Source organism: Copadichromis virginalis, linkage group LG10 (assembly GCF_057382275.1).
Source record: "Copadichromis virginalis isolate Kocher_CV1m ecotype Utaka linkage group LG10, C_Virginalis_male_GT1.1, whole genome shotgun sequence".
NCBI classification, from domain to species: domain Eukaryota; kingdom Metazoa; phylum Chordata; class Actinopteri; order Cichliformes; family Cichlidae; genus Copadichromis; species Copadichromis virginalis.
Genome location: NC_140627.1, coordinates 28,297,107 through 28,315,732, shown reverse-complemented (window position 1 = coordinate 28,315,732; position 18,626 = coordinate 28,297,107). Strand labels below are relative to the sequence as shown.

At 39.3% G+C, this 18,626-nt stretch overlaps 1 protein-coding gene across 4 annotated transcripts in view; it reads left to right on the top strand.

Moving 5' to 3' along the window:
- Positions 1–18,626, top strand: part of LOC146700728 (glutamate receptor 4) — a 157,649-nt gene that overhangs the window by 131,418 nt on the left and 7,605 nt on the right. For all 4 annotated transcript variants that reach the window (XR_014922600.1, XR_014922599.1, XM_085470954.1 and 1 more), the window contains exons 12-13: positions 12,580–12,778; positions 15,154–15,401. Coding sequence is in view for 2 of the 4 variants with exons in the window: in XM_085470954.1 (XP_085327080.1) it covers positions 12,580–12,778; positions 15,154–15,401 (447 nt within the window). In the remaining 2 variants the exon portion in view is untranslated. The remainder of the gene's footprint in view (positions 1–12,579; positions 12,779–15,153; positions 15,402–18,626) is intronic.

Here is an 18,626-nt window from a genome sequence, read left to right as displayed (position 1 = left end):
GAGAACTGGAGATCTTTGTTTTTTCCCCAATCAAAGATCAGGCTTCCTCTCTGTCAGCACACCCTGGCATTCTTAAGCTTATATGCTGCCAAGGCCCATAATTCTTAGTGGTTTCTCATTTTCTGTAAAGCCTTTCTTTGCAGTTTGAAAGGCTTTGTCATGCTTAAAGTTCCAGCAGATTGGTTATTTTAAGCTACTGCTCCTATAGTTATTTTAAGTTCTTCAGTTAACACTTCTTTTATCTCTTTTAAGCCCTTATGGATCTTATAGTGTAATAGAGTTAGTAAGATTTTAGGAGATGGAAGGAGGACCAAACCAGCCTGTATCTTTCAGCCTCCCCCACAGCAGAGGAGAACAAGATGGAGGATCCTGAGGTACATTATAGCCCGGCCCAGTCACGTAAGCAACCTATAGAGGAGGCTATAGTGGGCCTGTGACTCTGATTAAGCACCTTCATTTAAAGAGTACGATTGCTTTGTTCACATGTGTGCAGACCACCCCGCACTCACCGCCATAGCCACTCCAGTCTGCCACATCTCCGCCTGCATACTGCAGATAAGGACTTTAGAGCTGCATAACAATGTTGACATCAGAATGAAAAGTCTGCATTTCAACCCTCTGTGTTCTCGTTGCATTTCCACCCATCACTGTCAGTCCCACGGGGGTTTCTCCCAGTCCATCAGCGCAGAATCCCAAACCCCGGGAGCCTTTCCTGACATGCAAATCCCGTCACACAGAAGATATTATATGGCATACAGGAAGTGACAAGGCCAAAGGTGAAAGTGGGATGAATTTCGAGTGAGGGCCGTGCAGTCAGGAGCTGGCCGAGCGGTGGAAATCCAGTCTGCATGCAGAGTCTAAACGTTCATTCACTGCAGACCAGATTACATAAGAACCCCATAAACTGTAGACCTAATCTGCAGTGTTTGTTGCTTCAAACTGTTTGGGGTAGCCGGTTCAGCGCAAGTTTTGCAAAGGTTAATTTTGGTCACATCCGCGTTGATTGACTGGGGGTCACATTGTGTCGGTTTTCATTAGAGAAAACCCCACAGCTCTGTCCAAAGCAATACAAGCAACACGGGAGACAGATACTGGGCCCCCCACTGGAAAATGATTTTCACACATACAAATGAATGCAATTGCCATAAATGGGTCATTTGAACCTGGTGAACCCAGCTGTGACATTGTTCACATTCATAAGGCTTAATTAGCTCAAGTAATGTCCCAAATCACTATATTCGCCTATTTGTTGAGCAAATAAATAAGCTAGACAACAGACTGTATATAAAAGATGGATGTACATCGCCTACTTGTTCGTGTAATATAATTTTGTGCCTTGTGTTGTAGACATCTATATAGACTGATTTTAACCATTTGGGGGCAACGGATGCACCGGTGTGTCCAAATCACATGACCAATTTAGGATGACATAGCAACAAGAAAAACTATATACTAGTTTTTCAATTGTGTTGATAGGCAGTGTTGGTCAAGTTACTTGAAAAAAGTAATCAGTAACTAATTACTGATTACTCCCCCAAAAAAGTAATCCCGTTACTTTACTGATTACTTATTTTCAAAAGTAATTAATTACTTAGTTACTTAGTTACTTTTTAAAAACACGATTTACAACCTGAAGAGGTGATAAAGTGATAGATCTTTCAGCCCAATTCTACTTTTTCTACATAATCCATCATACAAAATGTAATCAAATGGAAAAGTCTCTTTTTTTAACTTGTTTTATCAGTTTTAATCTTTTAACTTTATGCATCAAGCAAAACATTTAATTATATGCAACATTCTCTGACTTGAATAAATTAGTTTAACATTTAAACCTATTTTCTGCACATTCCAGCACATAAAATAAAATATTTTTTGTGTTTTCACTCACTCTTTCAAATAGATGCAAGTAAAACACAGCAGAAAATAAATAAAGTCAAAGACTCAGCGGTCCTTTTGCTCTATTTTCACCTGTAAAGCAGGAGCAGGGTAGGCGGAGGGTTACCCTGGTGCAGGTGTGCTGCGGTCAGTTGAAGAATCCGCGCGAGTGTCTCTGTGAGTTTCCCATCACGTTGCAGCTACTCGGTGCTTGCTCGGAAGTTTAGGGGTTTTTTTCGCTGTAAAAAGAAGTTTTCTTCCCACGCACGATGGACGCTAATGTTTTTGTCACTTTTTATGGAATCAAACTCAAAGTAAGGTCAGTACTTCCACACTTTAAACGCTGCACGCTCATACTCTCTCCCGCACTCGATATATTATCCATTGTTGATCTGCACACAGCTGCTGTCACCAACGTTGCACTTGCTTACGTCACTGTCATGAGACATTCTCGCAAAAAAAATCACGGTTTTAGTAACGCAGTAACGCAGCGTTCCTACGGGAAAGTAACGGTAATCTAATTACCGATTTTGCAATAGTAATCCCTTACTTTACTCGTTACTTGAAAAAAGTAATCAGATTACAGTAACGCGTTTAACGCGTTACTGCCCATCTCTGCTGATAGGCCATGTAAAACCAGAGTTTGGATTTTCAAAAATATACAAGATGCTCTTTCCTGAATACTATCACCCCGTTTAGTGCAGAACCAAACAGTAAAAACAAAGCTGATGCTGCCAATGGTGGACTCATCTGTTACAAAGATAAAGACCTGAAGGAACCCCAGCAGCAGGATCAAGGTTAGCGATTACTTAGCCAACCTGGGATGACAGTGGTGCTTGCGAGGAAAACAACCTCCCAAAAAACAAGAAAAAAAACATGACATTCTTGTTGGTGGAAAAATGTAACATGTCGACCAATCAAAAAAAGATATCCCAGCACGTGGCATTTGGTTGTTTAGGAAGAGGGGAAAGCTTTGGGAGTGACACGTCAAAAGAGCGAGTGAGCGATAGCAAGTTTTGAGATGTGAGAGAATCCTGACATTTAGCGTGTTTGGAGTGGGTAGTTAGGTGTGCTGTCTTGTGTAGTGTGGCAGCCAAGCATGTAGTCTAGTCATTTGCTTTGTTTAGTGTGTCAAAACAATGAGGGCACTGCCAAATGTCACGTTTGCTAGCTTAAAAGTCACCCGAGACAGATTGGGCACATCACAGGCTAGAATTTCACTTAGGACACAGACTTCTTGTGAAGAAACATTAATAACTCATATTATTTCTTTATTTAGTTCTAATAACTCATATATTTACATATATTCTTGACTAATAAAAAAAACACCCTACAAAAACTACCACATTCACATCTAATGCAAAGCAGAGACCAAAACTGCATTAGGCTCTCAGCATGTTTATTTCTCATTTAAAGTTGGATATTTTACCAGCACAAATAGCCATCAACTAATAAAACCCACTGAGAAAGAACAGGAAACTTAAAACATGTAATTTTGCTTAATTAATTGACAAAAACTGATGGATACTTACTAATAAATCCTTATATTAAAGTTACAACGTCCACTCAATTAGTAGCAAGACTTGCTAAAAGCACTCAGACTAATGGTTATCACAAAGTAATGTGCCGATTTAGGAGCCATCATTTCTCCAAGTCGTCTTACCATAACCTTTCAAGCCAATTAGATAAGCTAGATAACTTGCAAGGGAAGCATCCCCATGTTTAACCCTTTACAAAGTTCTGCTTGTTTTTGGGGTTGGTTTTTTTTTTTTACTTTCCTTAAGAGGTAAAGATGAAATAAAAGGAGAAGGAGAAAAAGAGGCTGGGAGGGATTCAGAGTAGAGCTGCCTGTTCAGGGGGTTTGGGCACCAGACCAAGATACCTTTTGGGCACCTACGAGGTCAGCTGTTGGGAATTCAGTGGTATCCCACCAGAGGAACTGGAGGAGGTGGCTGTTTGAGCTACTTCTTAAAGACCTTCACATACTGTTCATCTAATTTTTCCTTCCTCCACTTGTCCAGTTTCCTCAATTTTTTTTAAAGGACACACAGCACACAGTGCTGAGATATGCCATATTTTCTGCTCATAGCTTTATGCCATTCAAACTTTTACTTTTGACATTTTGTATAGATTCAGCTAAACAAATGGGAACGAAATATGTGTTTTTTTTGCCACAGGCTGTAGACAAAGTGCTTAAAGATAGTGCCTTGTCAAATTGTCTGTTATGTGTAGTCACAACTTTGGTTCACCCCTCGAGTTAGGTGCCTTTTATTTTATGCTTGAATGGCTAACAGATTAACGACTACACCCAAAGCCCATGACTTGTATGTGTCCATCCAGCGTGGTGGTCTTGGCTTTTACCTTACATGTGGTATTTTTAGCTGTGACTCTTGGATGTAATCCACCTACTGTTAGTGTCGACAGTTTGATTCATGGCGCAGCTCCTCCACGAAAGGCAGAAGTTGAAATGGCACTGAATGTCTTCCTCTTTCTCGCTCTTCCTCTCTTAATAAGGGTTAATACCCCCTTCTGCTCCCTCGAGGCAGCCCGTAATAATTAATTCAGTGATTAATATCCTGGTCTCCAATGGTAATGTCTCTGTGGAAACAGGAGAAGAAGGGAGCTTAAACGAAATGGCGACATGATAGTGGTTTTAATTGACTGCAAATCCCACTTGGATAGAACTGCAGTTATTTTGGTGCTTCCTCTTGAGAATGCAGGATGTCACATCGCAACTCATAAAATGTCAATATAAACATCCAGGCAGCCGTCTGCATCTCCGGTGTAATTGTTCCAGGTGTTTGCAGTCACTTCTGTCTCATTGCTTCAGATGGATTATCTCTATCTCTTCTGCTGAGTCATCATTGCTGAATCACCGGCGAGCTAATGAGAATGCTGTGATTGGCTTGATTAGTCCTGATTAGCTCAGACTGCGTGCATACTGATGGCAGATTTCCTGATGGCTATAGATGAGGCGTAACTTTTAATTTGAGTTGTGAATTTAGGCCAGAAGCAGAAGCTGCGTTTGAAAAAGGGGAAAAATCTGACTTTCAAGTGGTCTATATCCAAGATTTTCATTATTCCATTAGTTCAATACCAATTAGCTTTGTTATCTAGCTAACACAGTGCTGTTTTGCTGCATTGCTTATTGCTCCTGTCAGCAGTGAGGTTGATTTGTTGCACTAATTTAGCCAATTTTGGGCTATGCTGGATGCTGCATGTGCATCTGTGTAGTCGTCATCTTTAGCTTCAAGGTAAAATGGTATTAATGTTTCCCGCTTTGATATTTTGGTAAAAACCTGTCCAGTTACAATTAAAATGTGCATTTGTTTCCTTAAAGGGGGGCTATTGTGCTCTTTCTTACATTCTGTAATGTATATACTGTTACAATGGTGGGAGTTTATATTAAATATTGCTCAAGTTTTAAATAATTAGACATCATCTGTGAGCCGAAAGTTCAGGCTTCAGACTGAAATACTTTGGGGGGAAGCTGATATCCTAATGTGGTTATTCCACACACAGAGCTCTGGATGTGACCACAGAAGCCTCATTTACCTGACTTTTGAGGGGCAGCCAATCAGAAGGAAGTCAAGTAAGAATAGGACGGCAACCTCCTCACTAGGAAATAATATTGGTAACTAGGTGATTGCACTGATTTTTATTTATTATTTTGCTGTCAGAACAAAGTTTTGATTGAAAGGTGATTGCAAAGTTTGCCTTGTGGGAGGCAGCCTGTCTCCAAACAATTGCAATCCAGCTTTTACAGACTGCAATCACTCTCAGACAGACAGGCAAATAACTGCAATCTCATCTATAAACAGACAGTTTGCAATAAATCAGAGTCAGTCTGTGCTAATGAGCTCAACTTGTCTGCGGCACACTCTTTAAAATAGATGACTCAACTGGTTGACAACTTGGTTGTGTTATGCTTCCATTTCTATATAAAAGGTTGCTGTGTGACTTTGTCATTTTAGGTTAAATGCAGCAAAAGCAACAATGCAGCAACAATGTTTCTATTTGTGGAGGAATGTCTGAGATAAGCTGGACTCTGAATGTAAATACTTAATGTCAATTCCTGTTTAATGGGAATTTCTGTGCATGTAGATGCAACTTATCACAGTTAATACCTGTATTATCACAAACAAATTGCATGTAATTGAAACAACTTGACCCCATTCAATCCCCATCTGAGTCCATCTTATTGTTGTTTTTGAAGGCGGCGCCTGGCTGCAGACCTGGTCGCCTTCTTTGAAGCAGCCAGAGTGAAAGTTCATTTCACACATTATTTCACATAATTGTAATCGTGTTGTGGTCTCCATCCACTGTTTTCCATTAAAGAGACTGTGGCTTTAAAGGGAGGTGAGCTAAAGCAGCCTGTGTCAGACTGGAAGTGCACCTAGATTGGTCACCAGTTTACATAGACACAGACAGCCACACCTGTAGCCAGTTTAATAATCACAGATCAAACTGACAAGGTTAGGTGTGAGTCGACTATGCTAACCCCCGCACAATTAAAGTATGTTTTGAACTTTGGATACAGATTTGGAGCTTAATGGTTTCCTTTTGAGATCATTTTTTTCACCAAATGCTTCAATTTCTTTTCCTCATGACCTTTCTGGTACTAAAATTCAGCTAAAGTGGAATTTTAATCCTCTTCAGATGGTTGTAGTTCAATACATTTTAAAAGCCTCATGAGATTAAAAAGTGTCTCAGGACAAAAGCAAATATTTGAGAAAAGACAGCGATTTAAGAAGGTTGTAAAGGCATCATTAAAATGATTTAATAGCTCCTAATATCCATAGAGTCTATACAACTAAGTAGGTGATATAAACCACAATATATGTATTCTTTTTTACAGCTAGACAGGTGTAAGATTTCATATATGGCATTTAAAATGACAAACAGAAAACAAAACATCCACCTGCGATACGACCAGACTTTCTTCAAGGTTGACATCACAGAGCGATCCAGTGTCGGGTATTTAAAATCCCACAGATTATATTTCCCCAGGAGATAATGCTGAAGGTTTGTAATATCTTAGTTACGTGTGGCAGCACATCACCATCTTAATGAGAGCAGATCAGAAATGCCAGAGGATTAATTTACAATTAAAACATGGACCCTTTGTTATCTGTACTACGTGATAGTTTAGTTAATGTAAACAGTTTGTTAGGTTTGCATTTCCTACAAATTTCTGTTATTTTTATATATTTCATTTTATATTTTAGTGACGAGTTCAACTGTTTTTAATCTTTCCTTTACTATTCTGATATTTTACATCTGGTTTTATCTGCTAATTATCTGCAGCTGCTTGTTTTGGTCATATTTCTTCAAATATCTTTCACTTTTAGACTAGCTGTGGCTCAGTTAGGTAGAGTGGGTCATCTGCTAATCATCTACTAAGTCTACTGTTTAGTGGCTCCATACCTGGCTCTTCCAAACTGCATGTTGAAGTTTGCTTGGGGGTGATACTGAACTCCAGGTTTTCGCCTGACATGTGGGTAAATGAGGCTTGTAGTAAGAAAGCGCTCAAATATAACAGTGCTGAAACTGAGTAGTAAAGCATTTTATAGCCTTATTGTGTGTGTGTGTGTGTGTGTGTGTGTGTGTGTGTGTGTGTGTGTGTGTGTGTGTAATTATGCGCTCTTTTTTCCACTTTATACTAGTATAAATAATTTATATATTTTAGTCTAGCAGTTGGCTTGGAGTGATTCAAACATGATACCCACTCTCAGGGAGGCTTTTAATTAGAAAAATGTGTTAGAATTGTTATGCTTATGCTATCAGTGTTAATTAATTGTTAGTGTCTAGAAACAGAGTCTTGCACCTGAATATTAAGGTGTCTGCAAGAGAGATGTACCGGTTTCATCTAAAGTTGATTTGTTGCCTATCTGAGCAGGCTTTGTTCGCATAAACAGTCCATTTGGAGAGCAAAAGAACAGTTGTTTTCACTGATGTTCACTGGCTGTTATGACAATTTAGGTTTTAAAAATAATTAACATTCATAAACAATGACTGGTAAAGCCTAAACCCAGATAGTAAGATATCCTGGTTATACTGGAAGCCGAGATATTCCACAGTTCCCAGAGGCTAAAGTATGAGCTCTACTACACTGCAGGTGTAACCACTAACCTTTAAGAACCCTGTGCTGTAACTTAAGCCGTAACCTGACATGCTCCTTCCTAGATATCTAACTACATGTTGCATTCAAGTAGCAGTAGTGGTTCATTTCTAGCTACTTGTAGAGATAGAAACCCTGCCGCAGCTGTTGTTGCATACTGTGATGCATGCATGGTGGGCATCGTTTGGAGTTGAATATCTTACCTGAGGTCACTTTGACATGCAGATTAGAGGAGCTCGGGATCGATCCAGTAGCTACTACATGACCCTCTCTATCCCCTGAGCCACAGCTGGCCCAGATGTATTTTTGGAGCATTTCAGGCCTGTATTAGTTAGGAGCATAGCCTTCAGTACATTCGTCACCTGCAAAGGATGAGCAATAGGGCTGTGAGCCTCTGCAGTACAGGTAATATGACCTGGCGTTAATTAGTGACGAGATTTTATTTTGCAAAATTATGTTAGAGATTTAGCCGAGGACAGAACATGGGAGCAGAGACAGAGCACAAGAGTGACAATTTGTCTGCTACGAATAAGTCAAGTACCATGATCTCACCTCCAGGTGTCACCCTGGGAGCAAACTAGCACCTCCCCATTTATTTAGGCTTTGCTCAAGTTCACAACTGTCCCCATCCCTCCACAGCTTTTACTTCACCTCCTCTTCTGTTTCTTCCTCTTAACCACACATGCTGCAGAAATCCTCAAATCACACATCAAATCTGACAGAAGTTTTTCATCTTATTTTTCCCCACATCAAAGGAGGTAAAAGAGCAAAGTGGGGAATGCATCAGATGGTCAGTGATAGTAACAGAGAACGTACCATATCTAATCCTGATAAGAGATTTGCTTTGCTTTCATGTTGCTTTTATTATCTTTGCATTTTTTTTACTTAAGCGCCACGATCTCATTTTCCCCTTCAAACGTCTCATTCTGTGGCTTTAGATTGAGAAAATGAAAGTTGTTCCACGGAGAGTGACAGACTCAGTACAGTTTATTCTATATGCTGCTTGTTCCAACGGCCCTTTGAAGCTACAGTGTCTAAAATATTTAAACTCAAGTCACCTTCTTCTTCTTCTTCTTTTTACAACCACAGGATTTCATCAGATGTATTCTTGATGTCTTGAAGCATTCGCATGCTTCGTGAGATTTAGATTATTTGAAATTACAGTCAGTGGGATTGAGAAAAACACACAGTACTCGATTTTCGGGGTGAATATGAAAGAGGGGTGCTTTCTGGGGTAAATTTGTAACTTGATCTTAGATTTTCGATGTTCATCAATATGAAGATTCGTTACATAAATTGTAAAAACTAAAACTTAATCTAAAATTGTTGAGATTGTTCTCTTTTAGTATTCTTTATATCCAGGGCTTGCCAGACACTCTTTGCTTCAACACTGGAGCCAATTTCTTTTTTTGTCTCTGCTTTCTTTTTCTAATACTTCCCTCATCTAGCTTTCTTGTTTCCTCCACCGAACTCATACATCATTACAGTCAAGTTCTCTCCAAGGTTTTTCAAGCACTTTTCCTTCTTTGCAACCTTCCCTTGTAATGAACACACTCTTCTTTCACTAACTGCAAACAGTATAGCGCTTTTGGCCTTTTTCATTAATCTCAATTCCTGAGGAAGTTAATTTGACAAGGTTTCAGTTTTCTGGCTTTTTATTTGCCTTGTATGTACAGAAGCTCCTGTATACACAAACTAATTCACATGCAGATGGTGCAAAGGTCTGTAAACCATTATAAATTGGACTGGGACACTCAACCAACCGAGTAAAGCAGGCGCTGGTGTCCAATAACTATTAAAAACAAATCAATGAGCCACACCATCGCACTAGGTTCCTTCATTATGATGATAAACACGGACATTACAGTTCATTTTCTCACATACGCTGTCCTGTTACTGTAAACACTCAGGGCACCAAATTTAATATTAATCCACTGCAGGAAATGGTCCCAAACAGCAGCACTATTTAATATTGTTTGTGTGGTGTTTAACATTAACATTGCTCAGCTGCTGGAGTAAATTACTGAGGTTAGTTGTTGACAAATACTACAAACATGATATTTTGATTTATATCGGAAACTGGGATGTGCTGCAATAAATGCCATGTAAATAAGGCTGCTACGAATAAATGAATTAGTATTAACTAAAACAAAAACAATGCACGCAAGAAATAGAGTGGTTAGTAGTGACTTTTCATCTGGTGTCCACCTAAAAATCTGGAAATTCACATGTGGAAATTCATGCCATGAAGCTCTCGGTGCACAGTATTTATGCTGATGTTAATGACAGTGGAGATTTGGAAGGGTGGAGTTAGTGAGTGAGCAGTGTTGGTGACTTTTAGACACTTTTTCAGGACTCCGAGACCCCGCTCTATGATGTTACGTGGTCTGTCACGAGGGGAGCAATTTATTACAGCACCACGCTCGACTTCTTGATCTATTTAGGACTCATTCTTTCAGAAAGGTTTGTTAAGGCATGGCTAGTGTCTGATTTGATACACCTGTGAGATGCCCCACAGTAATTCTGTCCATATAGTGTGGTAAGCAGTGAAAAATGAGGTTAGAGAAATCCATATGAAAAAAAATGCATGATTTTCAACTCTTGATTCTGCATGATGTCAGAGAAAGAGGATATACCCGCCCACTTGTGGTTTACTAGGGTGAACCAATCAGAAGGCAGTTATCATAAAATAGGAGGAGTTACAACTGATGTTTTACACAGTTAATCCGAATTATTTTGATCTATGAATTACGTGGAGCCCACAAATCAAAATATGGAGTAAAAATGAACACTTGTGTAAACTGCATCACGCATCTTATTAGAGGTGATGGGAAGGTGAGAGTGCTTATTTTGAAACGCTTCTATATAATTTTTAATGTGTCACCTGGATTCTAGCATCGCTTAAAGGACAATAGAGCAAAAACGAAACCACCGGAAGCGCTAACGTGACCTGAAAATTACCCAGACTTCCAGCGCAGGGCTTTTCTCACCCCACTCCCCCACTCCCTCTGTTTACTGCAGGCCCATCAAGACACAGCAGTGTGTCACAGTGGATCAAAGTCAGCGGTATCAGCCAGCAAACACACAGCACAGACAGTCGGAAGGGATGGCAAAGAGACTCTCCTCTGCTCCCATTATTACTCTCCCACAATCCACTGCTGATTCTATATAAATAAAGCAAGGACGGGGAAAATGGAGAGGCTCTGACACAGGGAACGAAGGGATTTTAGCGGCTGGGGAAAGAAAATAAAAGGAGACGATAGACATGAGAGGATAGGACTCACCGATGCATCTTCATGCACGCCCTCCACCTCTTAAGGCGTTATTTTACAGTTAAATACTCCGTGCTCAAATATACTCCCAAGGAGAGAGGAGACGAAGAGACGGAAGTCATTTGTATTCAAATCCAGAGCTAATACGTCAATAAGTCTATTTCATGGGCAAAGACTCCTCTGTGTGTATGTGTGTGTGTGTGGAGGAGACATGCTCCACTGCAGCACTTCTCAATTGGAAGCTGCCTTAGCTGCTACAGGCACTTTCATCCGTTCAGACTGAGAAAATGGAGGTTTCCTCAGTGATTCTTTGGTCGGGGTGACGGCTCTGCAGAACTCGTCGAGTAGAAGCACAAAGTGTTTGTTCAGAAGGTTTCTTAGCAGTGCTGATAGTCACGCTTCTTTCAGACGGGCCATAAGGGAACATTAGAAGAGGGTTTCTCATTAGGTGCCTACAGTATGTGGAGTCAGTCGAGGGAAAGGATGCTATCTATTTGTATACTGTGGCTTTTGTGTATTGGGAGCAATGGAATATAGCCAGATCGCAATAAGACACAGTGAAATACCAGCCAAGAACACACTGACTGTTGCAGATGCCTGTCTCCTCCCTTCCTCATATCCCCATCTCTCTCTCTCTCCATCTGACACGGAGGCCTGAGGGTTTTGTATCCGCTGCTGTTTGATTTGCACCGAGGGGAGATCTTGTTTGTTCTCCTCAATGCAGCATTTATGGTTTAAGATTCTCCTCACGACCTTCCGCTGCTCCTGAGCAGCGAGCTATCTGTCTGCCCCGAGTGAAAAAACAAGAAAAGAGCAGTGCTGCCGCCGCTATGCCGGCCGGGGGACCTGCAGCTCTTCTCATCCTGCCAGTAAACAAAAAGAGGGGTTGGGTAAGAAGGGACAAAAGTAGCCTGTACCTTTCTCTTTATCAAAGCTGGTCAACAGAAGCATGTGGGATTTTTTATTTTGTATTTTTTGTGAGGCATTAATGAGAGGTAAATAAAGCTCTGGCAGCTTTGAGTGTTGTCAGAGCTCCACCTTGTGGTATTACATTAGCATTGTTGGTTCCATGCTTTACTCATATCTCATTCTGTCTAATCTTTCACTATTGTTATACCACTGACTGTCTTCTGTCTTTTTATCTCACTCTTTTCCCTTTTTTTTATCCTAATTTGACCTCCAATTATCATTCTCCTGCTCTACTTTCTTGCAACTTTCCTTCCCTCTTATTTTCATCCTGCCCGTCCTCGCCATAATCCATCCAATCTGTTCCTGCGCTATTCTTCGTCCTCCCTCCTTTCTATCTTTAAGATCGTTATCGGGACGAATCGTAGGAGGAGTGTGGTGGTTCTTCACTCTCATCATCATCTCGTCCTACACGGCCAACCTGGCCGCCTTTCTCACTGTGGAGAGGATGGTTTCTCCCATTGAGAGTGCAGAGGATCTGGCCAAACAGACCGACATTGCCTATGGCACATTAGACTCTGGCTCAACCAAAGAGTTCTTCAGGGTGAGTTGGTGTTACCAGAGTTAGTGACCTACTTTCAGACAGGTATGGGACCCTGTGAAGGCCTACAATCTTTGACACTCACACACGCTCAAAAGCAAAGACTCATCAAAATATTGTTTTCTTCTAGTCCCTATTATACCTTGTCAAGGTATGTTACTCCAGTGATTCCCAACCAGGAGGTATTTCTGCTAGGAAGACAAGCTTGGGAACTGAAATTACAGTCAATGTAATGACTGAGTAGACCCAAACTTGTTTGAGTAGAAAAGTTGAAAGTAAATGGACTTTTCTACTTTCCCAGAGTACTCAAAGCGCTCTATAAAACACATTCACACAAGTACTGTCTTCTATGCTTTTAAGTGCACACTAACATTGACATACATTCACACTCCGATGGATGCATTGGAGAGCAAATTGGGGTTAATATCTTGCCCATGCAGACTAGGGGGAGCCAGGGAACCACCAACCTTCCGATTAGCAGATGACCTGCTCCACCTCCTGAGCTGCAGCCACCCCATAAGTTGGTTAAAGCATTAGAAATAAGACTGAAATTGGAAATAAAATAAAGACATTTAAAATTAAGTTTTCATAAATGAAAAAAAGTATGACAGCATTTAAAGGTATTAGTTGCCTTTCAGCTGCTCAGCGAGCAGTTCAAAATGTTGGCTGAAAGTAAACAAGCTTTTTTAGTTTTCCAATTTTGGATGAACGGATGAAATAATAAACTAGAATTGTGGCTAAAAATTGTAAATAATTGACTATGTGGCTTGTACTTGAAATTTATAGCTAAAATTCTGTAACTATATTAGATTAATATTTGAGATGGTAAACTAAACTAAAATATAAATATGTATTGTCTAATAAATTATTAAATAAAGGTGCTGTTAGAATTTCAATTAGATTGCAAAGAAAATTAAAGACCTAGCTGGTTAAAATTATAACTAAAGAGCTGGATAGTATAGTTACCAATTATCCATCCATCCATCCATCCTCATCCGCTTTGCCCGGGGCCGGGTCGCGGGGGCAGCAGCCTAAGCAAAGAGGCCCAGACCTCCCTCCCTCTCCCCAGCCACCTCCTCCAGCTTATCCGGGGGAATACCAAGTTACCAATTAGACTGTTGATAAAAGTTTTGATTAACGGTTGAAATAGCAAGCTAAAAGCTAAACGAGTAGAACATTAACTGAAATTTGTAGTGTTTGTTAGCCACCATTGTAGATAAACAAAAAAGTCACAAAAACATTTTTAAAATGGGCACCTAAATAAAAGCTGGAAATTATTTTTATATTACTATTATTATTATAAGTTGAAATAGCTAGCTAAAAGCATGGCTAGCAATTGAAATGGTTTACTAGATATACTAGATAAACAGATAAAATAACAAGGTAAATTATAAATAGTAAATATTAAATAAATTAAAATGGTGGCTATTAGTTTGGGTTTTAATAACGTATGTAGACAAAAATATAAGCATAATAAACGCAGCTAAAAAAATTTACTTAGAAATGAGAGTAAAAAGTTGGAAATTTGTTAGCTAATTATGTTAGCTAATTATTACCTAGCTTTGACTGTTGTTTGCAAAAATATAAACAATAGATCATCATCATCATTGATCATCAGTGATAATGTTCACTAGAAGCAGTTATAAAAGTTAGCTAACAGTTCTGTTTGTTCTTAAGAATATGATTAAAGATATGAAATGGGCTGCTAGCTGTTTATCACGCTGTACTAAAGCTGCAAATCATTAGTTAAGAGTGTGGCTAGCAGTTAAAATTATTTAGCTAAAAGTTTTTTAACAGTTAGAATTTTGCATTAAGAGTAATATTATTTCATTTTAAAATCGTACTCCCCTCAGAGACGTAGATCATGGGAATAACGGCACCTAATTATTTGTTGTTGGTATAGCTGGAACTACTGTTTCTTTATCTGTGAGTGTGGTATTCAGGAAGGATTGCCTTGAACCATCTTATTTATTTATAGTAAAGACTTCAGACCCAACAGGATACAAAAGAGTACCAAAGACACTGGGGGCTGGGAAAGATGATAACAAGGCTAAACTGCCACTGAAAGTAGTCAAGAATTCAGTTTAAAATGAGTTTATATGAACACGCTTGAATATGAGAAGTGTTGGTGGCTGGTTCCATCTGACAGGGCTTTAGAGTATACCAGTTGAAAAGGGTTGGGAACCATTGGTCTATACAACTGCCGGTATTGTTATTTGACTTTTTTGCAGTAAAATGTTTCAAAGCTGATAAACAAAATGTAAATTGTTGAACTGATGCTCCATGTTTTCTCTATTTTGTATTGTATGTGGACATGCTTTCTCTGTCACTCACACATCATCTACCTTTGAACCTCCAAACCCTTCCAAACCCCACAGCGGTCCAAAATTGCTGTTTATGAGAAGATGTGGGGATACATGAAGTCTGCTGAGCCCACAGTCTTCACCAAGACCACGGCCGAGGGTGTGGCGCGGGTCCGCAAGTCCAAAGGAAAATACGCCTTCCTGTTGGAGTCCACTATGAATGAGTACACAGAGCAGCGCAAGCCCTGCGACACAATGAAAGTCGGGGGCAACTTGGACTCCAAGGGCTATGGAGTAGCCACACCCAAGGGTTCACAGTTAAGGTGGGTGGAATAGTGTAACAATATGTTCTACGTGTTGTTATGGTATTCCACCTTCCCTGGTGTGCCGCCTTTTCTATCTCTATCTGCCTCCACATACTGCTTAGTGTTGGTGGGTGGGGCGTTTTATGTGTTTGTTTGAGGGCACAAGTAGCCGCTTAGTGACATCTGTGTTTGTTGCATGCATGTGGGGCTTCATTGTGGGTGGTTTTTATTCACTTTTTTTGTCTTTACAGCTCTCCACAACAGGTAAATGTATGTGCTTGTGCTTGCTGTTTGGGCAAAGACATGTTGGAATGGCATGCTCTGGAAGCTCTCATCTGAAAATGTCTCATTTAGAAGATAATCTGCATTTTATATACAAAATGTAATTGCTCTGAGATATTTAGCTAATGCTACTTCAGTGTTCCTTCACGGTTGACTGGTTCTTTATTTTCAACTAAGTGACTGAAATAGTGCTTTGGGAGCCATTTGAAAGCTCAGCTCTGGGTAACTCTGCCAGACTCTGTCACAGCCTCCCGCTCATAGTGGAATTTACAGACCTGCCACAGAATACAGTGGCATTACAGTGGGGAGTTGCAATTTCAATCCACACACTCATCGATCAAAGCCCTCCAGCAAGGTCTCACTGAGGGGAAAGGATAAATATACTAAAGGCAAAACTGCACAGGGGTGTGAATGAAATTGCATTCACTTTAATTTATTCCTGTGGAGGTATAAGAACACATATTTGAAAACCAGGGAGAGCACTTTAAGCAATAGTACTGAAATAACCCGTTTTAGAGCTTTGCTATCAATTATTAGCAGTAGATAACTGCTGTTTGAACCCACAAAAGAGTTACAATTTTTGCCAATTCGTATACATAGACTCCAATATTGTGAAAGTTTAATTCTCCTATACCTCACCTCCCTCACATTTTTAGATCTTTCTACTTATTCTTAATTCATGTCATGTGTCCTGTGGGTAAAATCCAGCTGATGTCTTTTTTTTTTTTTGAGGGGGGGGGGGGGGGTGTCCTTTATTTGTTTTTTTATGAGGTGTATTTTATACCTAAATTAAAATTGTTTAACTTCTATTCACTCAGGATAATTTGACATCAGTTCATCTCGTATATGCATGCAGCAGAAAAAATTTGCTTCATGTTTGGTTTATATGCAAGATTTGACTTTCTAGCAAACTATTGTTTGCATTCAGTAACTGTTTAATCTTGTCCTCTTACATATTAGAGCAGAACTGAGAGAGAACAGTAAGAATATCAAACAAAGCTTTGTGCCCTGTTAGCGATTTGAACTCCAGACCGCCTGCTCTGGGGCTTTTTCGTCAACATAGTCTATGTCCGCAAATATATGGATATTACTGAAAACTGGACTTTTTTCCATTTGAATTTGACAAAAAAGACTAATGTCAAGGGCATGCCAAAGCAACAGATGGCAATATAACCCCAACTATAGAGAGATTTTGGCCAATCGAAAGCCTCCAAACAGTGGCACAGCACCCAGTCTGATATGAAAAAGGTGACCTTGTCCACACGTAAATGCAGAAATTGAGTTTTTAAAAGCTCTGCCTTTGATGATCTAAAATATCTTTTGTTCCCGTAGTTGTTTTCTGTAAATTCCTCTGGTCACAAAACCTAAAGTAGGGTTTCTATCATTTGTTTGCAGCCAGGCTGGTGCCAGTTTTCAGCCACTGCTTTGACCAGGAAGAGTGCCTAACAGATCAGGGTAGTCCTCCCTCCCAGGCCTCTGTTTTGTTGTTTTGAGGATTATCATCTTCTGTCAGTCACTTTTCCGGATATCAGCGAGGAAACACACCAGCGACATCAAGAGCTGGCAACATTGCTGGTCAAGGCTGTGATTTCATATGGCTCCAAACTGGGATATGAGCTCTGTTGCCTTTTGTTTCTGACTGCTTCTATTTATTTTTGTTCGAAATATTACAAATAAATTAAAAGGATCAAAATGCATGCTGGAGCAAATCTCTCTCTCCTTCACAATTTTGCTGCCCTGTCATCAGATATCACTATAGCAGCCTTAAAAAGAAGCCATGAAATTGCTACACGCACTTATTTAAAGAAAGCTTTTCATGGACATTTTTTTCATGCCAATCATGATTTTCCAGAGCAGCTTAATGCTCAGCAATCCTGTGAGCTTTGAATTGGCAGCCATACCTATACTATATGCATGTGTAATCAGGTCTAAATTATTTATAGGTCTAGAGCTAACTAACTAACTAACTGGTGCCAGATTTTTTTTTTTTATTTTGCTGGCAATGCTGATGGCCAACAATTTAAGTGCCAAAATGTAGCACGCTTTTGTACCAGTGATTACTTGTTTTATATATTTTTTCATTTTTGTATTAAGAAACAGTGTACAAAAGGATTATCTACCATACGTATAATTCAGTCACCATGTCTGATTAAAATTAATTAAAGGTATTATGCCTGTTTAAAACAAAGGAAAATACTTTTTACCATTAAACTGAGATTGCAAATCCGGTTAATTTAAATCCCATTTATCTGAATAATTATAAAATGTCTTTAAGATGTAGAACATATAAAATGTATCATATTAATCAGATCTAGATTAGCAGTGGTCAACTGAGACCAATTCATGTTAAAATTCAAAATAGACTGAAATTTTCAGAGCTAGGATAGGTTAAATATTTTTGCTTAGCAGCATGTTGCTAGTGTAGCCCACAACTTGTGTTCTGGATATTTTTTCTTTTTTTCTCATTTATATAATTAATTATATAATTAATCATCTTGTACCCTTTTAGATTTGTATTATACTGGAACTTTTACTCACATGTGGCATCTGTTTGCAATATTAAAAAAAAATTAAACTTTATAGAAAGTTTTTAAAAATATATATATTTTTAGCTCTAGCTGGCTAGGGTATGCTAATGCTAATGCTACAACAAAGAGTTGTCTGGGAATTGCTAATTGAACTTTTTTCTAGATTATGGTGGTAAAGGTAAAAGTGGGGCCAATACTCACATGAGTACCAAATTATTCTCTGGGAAACATGAGTGTCTGATTAAAGTGCAATCTTACACATCTAGAGGTTTTATGAGCTCTAGCTTGCTAGCTCATGCTAATTAATTAAAATGGCTTGGCTAAAAACAAATAGACTACATTACTGTAACATAAGGAGCTTATTTATTGATATCATTTCACTTTGAGGGAGAGAGATTTTGACTCAGGGTGTGTTTGGGTTCTCGAATGGGAT